General features: G+C 50.6%; 1 protein-coding gene across 1 annotated transcript in view; it reads right to left on the bottom strand.

The window, feature by feature from the left end:
* The window catches only part of slc9a7 (solute carrier family 9 member 7), a 303,023-nt gene that overhangs the window by 233,492 nt on the left and 57,327 nt on the right, over nucleotides 1–12,204 (bottom strand). Inside the window, exons 11-12 of the mRNA XM_036977980.2 lie at nucleotides 11,961–12,072; nucleotides 4,792–4,945 (exon numbers count right to left, since the gene is read on the bottom strand). Of these exons, the coding sequence (XP_036833875.2) occupies nucleotides 4,792–4,945; nucleotides 11,961–12,072 (266 nt within the window). The remainder of the gene's footprint in view (nucleotides 1–4,791; nucleotides 4,946–11,960; nucleotides 12,073–12,204) is intronic.

Here is a 12,204-nt window from a genome sequence, read left to right as displayed (position 1 = left end):
CTACCCCTACCCTACCGACAGCAGACTCCCTACCCCTACCCTACTGACAGCAGACACCCTAACCCTACCCTACCGACAGCAGACTCCCTACCCCTACCCTACCGACAGCAGACTCCCTACCCCTAACCCACCGACAGCAGACTCCCTAAACCTACCCTACCAACAGCAGACTCCCTACCCCTACCGACAGCAGACTCCCTACCCCTACCCTACCAGCAGACTCTCTAACCCTACCCTACCAACAGCAGACTCCCTACCCTACCAACAGCAGACTCCCTACCCCTAACCCACCGACAGCAGACTCCCTAACCCTACCCTACCAACAGCAGACTCCCTACCCCTACCGACAGCAGACTCCCTACCCCTACCGACAGCAGACTCCCTACCCCTACCGACAGCAGACTCCCTACCCCACCGACAGCAGACTCCCTACCCCTACCCTACCGACAGCAGACTCCCTACCCCTACCCCTACTGACAGCAGACTCCCTAACCCTACCCTACCGACAGCAGACTCCCTACCCCTACCCTACAGACAGCAGACTCCCTACCCCTACCCTACCGACAGCAGACTCCCTAACCCTACCCTACAGACAGCAGACTCCCTAACCCTACCCTACCCTACCGACAGCAGACTCCCTACCCCTTACCCTACCGACAGCAGACTCCCTACCCCTACCCTACAGACAGCAGACTCCCTACCCCTACCCTACCGACAGCAGACTCCCTAACCCTACCCTACCGACAGCAGACTCCCTACCCCTTACCCTACCGACAGCAGACTCCCTAACCCTACCCTACCGACAGCAGACTCCCTAACCCTACCCTACCGACAGCAGACTCCCTAACGCTACCCTACCGACAGCAGACTCCCTAACCCTACCCTACCGACAGCAGACTCCCTACCCCTACCCTACCGACAGCAGACTCCCTACCCCTACCCTACCGACAGCAGACTCCCCACCCCTACCCTACCGACAGCAGACTCCCTACCCCTACCCTACCGACAGCAGACTCCCTACCCCACCGACAGCAGACTCCCTACCCCTACCCTACCGACAGCAGACTCCCTACCCCTACCCTACCGACAGCAGACTCCCTAACCCTTCCCTACCGACAGCAGACTCCCTAACCCTACCCTACCGACAGCAGACTCCCTACCCCTACCCTACCGACAGCAGACTCCCTAACCCTACCCTACAGACAGCAGACTCCCTAACCCTACCCTACCGACAGCAGACTCCCTACCCCTACCCTACCGACAGCAGACTCCCTAACCCTACCCTACCGACAGCAGACTCCCTAACCCTACCCTACCGACAGCAGACTCCCTAACCCTACCCTACCGACAGCAGACTCCCTAACCCTACCCTACCGACAGCAGACTCCCTACCCCTACCCTACCGACAGCAGACTCCCTACCCCTACCCTACCGACAGCAGACTCCCCACCCCTACCCTACCGACAGCAGACTCCCTACCCCTACCCTACCGACAGCAGACTCCCTACCCCTACCCTACCGACAGCAGACTCCCTACCCCTACCCTACCGACAGCAGACTCCCTAACCCTTCCCTACCGACAGCAGACTCCCTACCCCTACCCTACCGACAGCAGACTCCCTACCCCTACCCTACCGACAGCAGACTCCCTACCCCTAACCCACCGAAAGCAGACTCCCTACCCCTACCCTACCGACAGCAGACTCCCTAACCCTACCCCTACCGACAGCAGACTCCCTACCCCTACCCTACCGACAGCAGACTCTGGCTGCTCTGCTGCTCAGTAAGTGACGAGAGGCAGGAGGCCTGCTATCAGTGACTGTCAAACACACACAGATCCATGACCCAGAACAGACTGGCTTCTCTCCTCCAAACACATGCTATAGTCCCTTTTGGCACGACTCTGGGCACTATAGTGATGGGTTTAAGTGTACCGGGTTAACCCTACAGACTTCTCAGATTAACCAAAAGACATTACAGTATGAAGATAGGCTAAAACTGCTTCTCCATTAGATGTTATGGCGAAGTTGGCGAGCTAAGCTCATGCCTAGAAACATCATTGGGTCTAGAGGTTGACTCGCAACAAACTTCACATTTTGCAGGACATCAAATCAAAGGCACGGACGATATAAAGTCGTTTTTAACGAAAAATGAAAATGTGTCAGTTTTACATTCACAAGCATGTTCAACTACCTAAGACATTAGCTCTAATCTTGGCCGTCTCTTTCGATTTCGAGAAAATGTATAACTCAGGAAGAATGATTGACTTCTCTCATGGACTTCTTAAATTCCAAACCCCGGCCTGGTCTGTTTGACTTGCCTTCTTGGGAGTCTCACCATGTTGCTCCTCTCAGGTTTAGAAACTGTGGATTAACCCTGTCTGTACACCACACAGAGACAGCATTAGTCATTCAAATGAGCAGCTGCCAACACACATCACTACCCATAATCCTCTTTACTCTGATCAATATGGACCAGGGCCTGGCCAGACCATACTGGATGACAGACAGGCAGATATAGTCATGTTAGATAAGCTCTTCAAACAGCTCACTCTGACAGTGAGTTTGACATCACATCACAGGTAATATGTCCATTCCCAGAGCAGCAGGTAGACTTACCTGGCCTGACATCCCTACTATTAGCAGCAGGTAGAGTCACCTGGCCCGACATCCCTACTATTAGCAGCAGGTAGAATCACCTGGCCCGACATCCCTACTCTTAGCAGCAGGTGGAGTTACCTGGCCCGACATCCCTACTATTAGCAACAGGTGGAGTTACCTGGCCCGACATCCCTACTATTAGCAACAGGTACTACAGTCCTCTAGGTGGTACTACAGCCCTCTAGGTGGTACTGCAGTCCTCTAGGTGGTACTACAGTCCTCTAGGTGGTACTACAGTCCTCTAGGTGGTACTACAGTCCTCTAGGTGGTACTACAGTCCTCTAGGTGGTACTACAGTCAGGTACTACAGTCCTCTAGGTGGTACTACAGTCCTATAGGTGGTACTACAGTCAGGTACTACAGCCCTCTAGGTGGTACTACAGTCCTATAGGTGGTACTACAGTCAGGTACTACAGCCCTCTAGGTGGTACTACAGTCCTCTAGGTGGTACTACAGTCCTCTAGGTGGTACTACAGTCCTCTAGGTGGTACTACAGCCCTCTAGGTGGTACTACAGCCCTCTAGGTGGTACTACAGCCCTCTAGGTGGTACTACAGCCCTCTAGGTGGTACTACAGCCCTCTAGGTGGTACTACAGCCCTCTAGGTGGTACAACAGTCAGGTACTATAGTCCTCTAGGTGGTACTACAGTCAGGTACTACAGTCAGGTACTACAGCCCTCTAGGTGGTACTACAGCCCTCTAGGTGATACAACAGCCAGGTACTACAGCCCTCTAGGTGATACAACAGCCAGGTACTACAGCCCTCTAGGTGATACAACAGTCAGGTACTACAGCCCTCTAGGTGGTACCACAGTCCTCTAGGTGGTACCACAGTCCTCTAGGTGGTACTACAGTCAGATACTACAGTCCTCTAGATGGTACTACAGTCCTCTAGGTGGTACTACAGTCAGGTACTACAGCCCTCTGGGTGGTACTACAGCCCTCTGGGTGGTACTACAGCCCTCTGGGTGGTACTACAGCCCTCTGGGTGGAGCTGCAGTCAGGTACGACAGACTTCTGGCTGAACACTGTCCTGCACAGGAGCACCTTTCCACTCTCCCAGCAGTTCCCATGGTGACAGTTAGGGGGAACTACAGTGGTGGATGGATAAAGAGGTGTAAAGATTTGGGCCAATGGGTGAAGCTGCTGTAGGGCTCTCTGGCCCCACCTTCTGGGTAACACCACACAGACTCAACCTCACCAAACCACACAGACTGTCTCACCCTCACCGAACCACACAGACTGTCTAACCCTCATCAAACCACACAGACTGTCTCACCCTCACCGAACCACACAGACTGTCTCACCCTCACCGAACCACACAGACTGTCTCACCCTCACCGAACCACACAGACTGTCTCACCCTCACCGAACCACACAGACTGTCTCACCCTCACCAAACCGCAATGAGAGAACTGGAATTACGTAACAAACAAATCATTGTAATCATATTTAAAAAGGGCTGGACAGATGAACAGAGTGAATAGGGGAATGGGGGCTCTGGTCTGAAGTAGTACACTATATAGGGAATAGGGCTCTGGTCTAAAGTAGTGCACTATATAGGGAATAGGGCTCTGGTCTAAAGTAGTGCACTATATAGGGAATAGGGCTCTGGTCTATAGTAGTGCACTATATAGGGAATAGGGCTCTGGTCTATAGTAGTGCACTATATAGGGAATAGGGCTCTGGTCTATAGTAGTGCACTATATAGGGAATAGGGCTCTGGTCTATAGTAGTGCACTATATAGGGAATAGGGCTCTGGTCTATAGTAGTGCACTATATAGGGAATAGGGCTCTGGTCTATAGTAGTGCACTATATAGGGAATAGGGCTCTGGTCTATAGTAGTGCACTATATAGGGAATAGTGCTCTGGTCTATAGTAGTGCACTATATAGGGAATAGGGCTCTGGTCTAAAGTAGTGCACTATATAGGGAATAGGGCTCTGGTCTATAGTAGTGCACTATATAGGGAATAGGGCTCTGGTCTAAAGTAGTGCACTATATAGGGAATAGGGTGCCATTTGGGACGCAAAGAGACAGGAATAGAAGTGAAGGAGAGAGGTTATTCTGTGTGTAGCCATGACAACATGGGGGTGGTCCCTCCTCCAAACACCCACACATCTATCTAACCTTATGTGTAGCCATGACAACATGGGGGTGGTCCCTCCTCCAAACACCCAGACGGTGAAGAAGACAATGAGGAGGGTGGTGGTGAACGTCATCTGACGGGCGTAGGTAGCTGTGTCCCGGATTGCCAGGGCAAACGCCATTGCCCCCCGCAGGCCTGGAGGGGAACACACAAGCAAATCACTCAATCAAGCATATTTTTAAAGCCCCTTTATACATCAGCAGCTGTCAAAGTCCTTTAGAGTAAATCCACCTAGCTAGTGACGTCTGGAGAGGAACCCACGGTAAAACCACCTAGCTAGTGACGTCTGGAGAGGAACCCACGGTAACACCACCTAGCTAGTGACGTCTGGAGAGGAACCCACAGTAAATCCACCTAGCTAGTGACGTCTGGAGAGGAACCCACAGTAAATCCACCTAGCTAGTGACGTCTGGAGAGGAACCCACAGTAAATCCACCTAGCTAGTGACGTCTGGAGAGGAACCCACATTAACACCACCTAGCTAGTGACGTCTGGAGAGGAACCCACGGTAACACCACCTAGCTAGTGACGTCTGGAGAGGAAACCACATAATGGGTGGGTGTCAGAGCCCTGTGGAGTGGGTGGGTGTCATCAGAGTGCTGTGGAGTGGGTGGGTGTCATCAGTGCTGTGGAGTGGGCGGGTGTCATCAGAGTGCTGTGGAGTGGGTGGGTGTCATCAGAGCCCTGTGGAGTGGGTGGGTGTCAGAGCCCTGTGGAGTGGGTGGGTGTCAGAGCCCTGTGGAGTGGGTGGGTGTCAGAGCCCTGTGGAGTGGGTGGGTGTCAGAGCCCTGTGGAGTGGGTGGGTGTCATCAGAGTGCTATGGAGTGGGTGGGTGTCATTGTCCAAGATCATGTGTGGTTTAACTTTTCAATGCCCTTCATTGATTCCAGGATGCACTGAGGATTCTCCTTCAGTTCAGTCTGGGCTTTTTAGTAGACACTGAGGACTCTACTTCAGTTCAGTCTGGGCTTTTTAGTAGACACTGAGGACTCTACTTCAGTTCAGTCTGGGCTTTTTAGTAGACACTGAGGACTCTACTTCAGTTCAGTCTGGGCTTTTTAGTAGACACTGAGGACTCTACTTCAGTTCAGTCTGGGCTTTTTAGTAGACACTGAGGACTCTACTTCAGTTCAGTCTGGGCTTTTTAGTAGACACTGAGGATTCTCCTTCAGTTCAGTCTGGGCTTTTTAGTAGACACTGAGGACTCTACTTCAGTTCAGTCTGGGCTTTTTAGTAGACACTGAGGACTCTACTTCCAGTTCAGTCTGGGCTTTTTAGTAGACACTGAGGACTCTACTTCCAGTTCAGTCTGGGCTTTTTAGTAGACACTGAGGACTCTACTTCCAGTTCAGTCTGGGCTTTTTAGTAGACACTGAGGACTCTACTTCAGTTCAGTCTGGGCTTTTTAGTAGACACTGAGGACTCTACTTCCAGTTCAGTCTGGGCTTTTTAGTAGACACTGAGGACTCTACTTCAGTTCAGTCTGGGCTTTTTAGTAGACACTGAGGACTCTACTTCCAGTTCAGTCTGGGCTTTTTAGTAGACACTGAGGACTCTACTTCAGTTCAGTCTGGGCTTTTTAGTAGACACTGAGGACTCTACTTCAGTTCAGTCTGGGCTTTTTAGTAGACACTGAGGACTCTACTTCAGTTCAGTCTGGGCTTTTTAGTAGACACTGAGGACTCTACTTCCAGTTCAGTCTGGGCTTTTTAGTAGACACTGAGGACTCTACTTCAGTTCAGTCTGGGCTTTTTAGTAGACACTGAGGACTCTACTTCCAGTTCAGTCTGGGCTTTTTAGTAGACACTGAGGACTCTACTTCAGTTCAGTCTGGGCTTTTTAGTAGACACTGAGGACTCTACTTCAGTTCAGTCTGGGCTTTTTAGTAGACACTGAGGACTCTACTTCCAGTTCAGTCTGGGCTTTTTAGTAGACACTGAGGACTCTACTTCAGTTCCGTCTGGGCTCTTTAGTAGACACTGAGGACTCTACTTCAGTTCAGTCTGGGCTTTTTAGTAGACACTGAGGACTCTACTTCAGTTCAGTCTGGGCTTTTTAGTAGACACTGAGGACTCTACTTCAGTTCAGTCTGGGCTTTTTAGTAGACACTGAGGACTCTACTTCCAGTTCAGTCTGGGCTTTTTAGTAGACACTGAGGACTCTACTTCAGTTCCGTCTGGGCTCTTTAGTAGACACTGAGGACTCTACTTCCAGTTCAGTTTGTTGTCCACTATTACACCCAAGTATTTACAAGAGTCAACCGTGCCAATCTCACAGTTAGAGATGGGATGAAAAACATCTCAATTTATCCAAACTCCATGGTCTCCAGTACATCCAGGACCAAGTAGTTGCATCATTTCACAAAAGACTCCTCATCACACAGCTGACTATTGCAGTCTCCTCTCATCACACAGCTGACTATTGCAGTCTCCTCTCATCACACAGCTGACTATAGCAGAGTCTCTTCCCATCACACAGCTGACTATAGCAGAGTCTCCTCCCATCACACAGCTGACTATAGCAGAGTCTCCTCCCATCACACAGCTGACTATAGCAGAGTCTCCTCTCATCACACAGCTGACTATAGCAGTCTCCTCTCATCACACAGCTGACTATAGCAGAGTATCCTCCCATCACACAGCTGACTACAGCAGTCTCCTCCCATCACACAGCTGACTACAGCAGAGTCTCCTCCCATCACACAGCTGACTATAGCAGAGTCTCCTCTCATCACACAGCTGACTATAGCAGAGTCTCCTCCCATCACACAGCTGACTATAGCAGAGTCTCCTCATCACACAGCTGACTATAGCAGAGTCTCCTCCCATCACACAGCTGACTATAGCAGAGTCTCCTCCCATCACACAGCTGACTATAGCAGAGTCTCCTCATCACACAGCTGACTATAGCAGAGTCTCCTCATCACACAGCTGACTATAGCAGAGTCTCCTCTCATCACACAGCTGACTATAGCATAGTCTCCTCCCATCACACAGCTGACTATAGCAGAGTCTCCTCCCATCACACAGCTGACTATAGCAGAGTCTCCTCCCATCACACAGCTGACTATAGCAGTCTCCTCCCATCACACAGCTGACTATAGCAGAGTCTCCTCCCATCACACAGCTGACTATAGCAGAGTCTCCTCCCATCACACAGCTGACTATAGCAGAGTCTCCTCCCATCACACAGCTGACTATAGCAGAGTCATCAGAGAATGTCTAAGTGGCTCAGTTCATTGGTGTTTGAAGTCATTTGTATAAAGGGTAAACAGAGAAGGTGACAGGACCGTCCCCTGCGCCACCTCCGTGTACATATCGGATCTGATACAGCCAGGTTCAGCCTTACCAACGCTGTTCTACTTGTCAGGTAGTTCACAATCCATTTGGCTTTATGTGGGTTTACGTTAATGTCCTTTAGCTTTTGGGCCTGCAGGTGGGGTTGTATGGTATTGAAAGCACTGGAGAAGTCAAAGAACATTGTTGTCACCACAGCCAGGCTTCTCCAGGTGTGGAGGAGGTAGGGCATCTTCAACACCAGTTTTTGGGCATCTAGGCACGTTGCAAAGGATCCAGATAGGCTGCCACCTCGACTCTTCATAAAAGGTTTTCATGACTTGTGTGAAGTCTTTCAGTGCAGTCCCTCCTGCTTTCTTTGAAATGGGTACTATGCAGGATGTTTAGTATGAATATCTGTGAGTATTAGGGACAGGTTGAAAACATACTGCAGTCTTGACAGCCTGTTGATTAGCACACACCTGGAGTCCTCTGGCTTTCACCCCATCAGGTCCTACTGACTTCCTGGGATTGATCGTCTTCAGCAGCTTCACCAAATGTTCCTCCCAGATGCTCATGGGCTCAGTGCTTCCCAGACCCCCAGAGTCCAGCACCTCCCCAATCTGCTGTTGCTCTGCTGAGAAACTGGTTCAACTCTGTGGCTCTGTCCCTTCCCTCATCACTCTGTAGACGTCTCCTGGTGCTGTAGCCTGTCATCTTCTTCATACCATCCCAGACATCCTTCATGTTATTCTCTTGCAGTTTTCTAATTTCAGTTTGTATTTTATGTCTTTCCTGATCAGCCCTTTCACCTCGTTCTGTACTACTGTCAACTCATCTCTATTTCCACTATGTAAACCCTCCTTCCTGTTCAGCCCTTTAATCTCGTTCTGTACTACTGTCAACTCATCTCCATTTCCACTATGTAAACCCTCCTTCCTGTTCAGTGCCTCCGTGGTTTATTTTATGACACATGGCTTATTATTTGCATAACATTTCACAGTTTTGCTTGACACCACATTGTCAGTACAGGAGTTCATAGTCCGTTACACATTCAGAAAAAACTATCAGATTCCAATCTGTACCTGCCAAGCAGCTCTGCAGATTCTCCTCCTAGTCATCTATAAATAGATTCCAATCTGTACCTGCCAAGCAGCTATGCAGATCCTCCTCCTAGTCATCTATAAATAGATTCCAATCTGTACCTGCCAAGCAGCTCTGCAGATTCTCCTCCCAGTCATCTATAAATAGATTCCAATCTGTACCTGCCAAGCAGCTCTGCAGATTCTCCTCCTAGTCATATATAAATAGATTCCAATCTGTACCTGCCAAGCAGCTCTGCAGATTCTCCTCCCAGTCATCTATAAATAGATTCCAATATGTGCGGTATTCTGGTAGAAGCTGGACCAGTGGGTGGTATTCTGGTAGCAGCTGGACCAGTGGGTGGTATTCTGGTAGCAGCTGGACCAGTGGGTGGTATTCTGGTAGCAGCTGGACCAGTGGGTGGTATTCTGGTAGAAGCTGGACCAGTGGGTGGTATTCTGGTAGCAGCTGGACCAGTGGGTGGTATTCTGGTAGAAGCTGGACCAGTGGGTGGTATTCTGGTAGCAGCTGGACCAGTGGGTGGTATTCTGGTAGCAGCTGGACCAGTGGGTGGTATTCTGGTAGCAGCTGGACCAGTGGGTGGTATTCTGGTAGAAGCTAGACCAGTGGGTGGTATTCTGGTAGCAGCTGGACCAGTGGGTGGTATTCTGGTAGCGGCTGGTGGTATTCTGGTAGAAGCTAGACCAGTGGGTGGTATTCTGGAAGCAGCTGAACCAGTGGGTGGTATTCTGGTAGCAGCTGGACCAGTGGGTGATATTCTGGTAGCGGCTGGTGGTATTCTGGTAGCGGCTGGTGGTATTCTGGTAGCAGCTGGACCAGTGGGTGGTATTCTGGTAGCAGCTGGACCAGTGTGCGGTATTCTGGTAGCAGCTGGACCAGTGGGTGGTATGCTGGTAGCAGCTGGACCAGTGGGTGGTATTCTGGTAGCAGCTGGACCAGTGTGCGGTATTCTGGTAGCGGCTGGTGGTATTCTGGTAGAAGCTGGACCAGTGGGTGGTATTCTGGTAGCAGCTGGACCAGTGGGTGGTATTCTGGTAGAAGCTGGACCAGTGGGTGGTATTCTGGTAGCAGCTGGGCCAGTGGGTGGTATTCTGGTAGCAGCTGGACCAGTGGGTGGTATTCTGGTAGCAGCTGGACCAGTGGGTGGTATTCTGGTAGCAGCTGGACCAGTGGGTGGTATTCTGGTAGCAGCTGGACCAGTGTGCGGTATTCTGGTAGCGGCTGGTGGTATTCTGGTAGCAGCTGGACCAGTGGGTGGTATTCTGGTAGCAGCTGGACCAGTGGGTGGTATTCTGGTAGAAGCTGGACCAGTGGGTGGTATTCTGGTAGCAGCTGGGCCAGTGGGTGGTATTCTGGTAGCAGCTGGACCAGTGGGTGGTATTCTGGTAGCAGCTGGACCAGTGGGTGGTATTCTGGTAGCAGCTGGACCAGTGGGTGGTATTCTGGTAGCAGCTGGACCAGTGGGTGGTATTCTGGTAGCAGCTGGTGGTATTCTGGTAGAAGCTAGACCAGTGGGTGGTATTCTGGTAGCAGCTGGATGAGGTTGTGGTCAGATTGTTCCAGTGGAGGCAGAGCAGTCAAGCATTAGGCATCATTCACATTGGCATAGAGAAGGTCAATGGTCTTGTCCAGGTGAGTTGGAACTTTAACATACTGTATGAAGGTAGGAAGTGTCGAGGACAGAGATAACAGCCGACTGTTATATACAGGGGGTACCGGTACAGAGTCAATGTGGAGGCTATATACAGGGGGTACCGGTACAGAGTCAATGTGGAGGCTATATACAGGGTGTACCGGTACAGAGTCAATGTGGAGGCTATATACAGGGTGTTACGGTACAGAGTCAATGTGGAGACTATATACAGGGTGTTATGGTACAGAGTCAATGTGGAGGCTATATACAGGGTGTTACGGTACAGAGTCAATGTGGAGACTATATACAGGCGGTACCGGTACAGAGTCAATGTGGAGGCTATATACAGGGTGATACGGTACAGAGTCAATGTGGAGGCTATATACAGGGTGTTACGGTACAGAGTCAATGTGGAGGCTATATACAGGGTGTTACGGTACAGAGTCAATGTGGAGGCTATATACAGGGGGTACCAGTACAGAGTCAATGTGGAGGCTATATACAGGGTGTTACGGTACAGAGTCAATGTGGAGGCTATATACAGGGTGTTACGGTACAGAGTCAATGTGGAGGCTATATACAGGGTGTTACAGTACAGAGTCAATGTGGAGGCTATATACAGGGGTACTGTATTTAGTGGGGCTACTATACTGTTTCCTCTCAGGGGGGGGGCAGGTCTAGATGTAGTGGGGCTACTATACTGTTTCCTCTCAGGGGGGGGGGGGGCAGGTCTAGATGTAGTGGGGTTACTATACTGTTTCCTCTCGGGGGAGGGGGGGGTCTAGATGTAGCCATCATTGGCCTACACCACAGACGTCATCGGCCTACACCACAGACGTCATCGGCCTACACCACAGACGTCATCGGCCTACACCACAGACGTCATCGGTCTACACCACAGACGTCATCGGTCTACACCACAGACGTCATCGGTCTACACCACAGACGTCATCGGTCTACACCACAGACGTCATCGGTCTACACCACAGACGTCATCGGTCTACACCACAGACGTCATCGGTCTACACCACAGACGTCATCGGTCTATACCACAGACATCATTGGTCTATACCACAGACATCATCGGTCTATACCACAGACATCATTGGTCTATACCACAGACATCACTGCTCTGTACCTGCAAACATCATCATGTGCTGTAAGTTGCCCCTGATCTTGTGTCTGCGTCCCAGGTTGAGCAGGAAGGAGAGGGGGTAGATGTTGGAGGCACGGCCTATGAAGATGGCCAGCTGACGGACGGGACAGTGTTGAGGATAGAAGTCGGTATACATAAAGGACATAAACTCTGCCGCAATGTGAAGAACACCCCACAGCCCTGTTTACCTTGAACTATCACCACTGACAGAACTATCAACTCTTAA

This window comes from Oncorhynchus mykiss, chromosome 1 (genome assembly GCF_057628025.1).
Source record: "Oncorhynchus mykiss isolate SJ-2025 chromosome 1, ASM5762802v1, whole genome shotgun sequence".
Lineage (NCBI taxonomy): Eukaryota > Metazoa > Chordata > Actinopteri > Salmoniformes > Salmonidae > Oncorhynchus > Oncorhynchus mykiss.
This window is presented reverse-complemented; position numbering and strand designations above follow the sequence as displayed.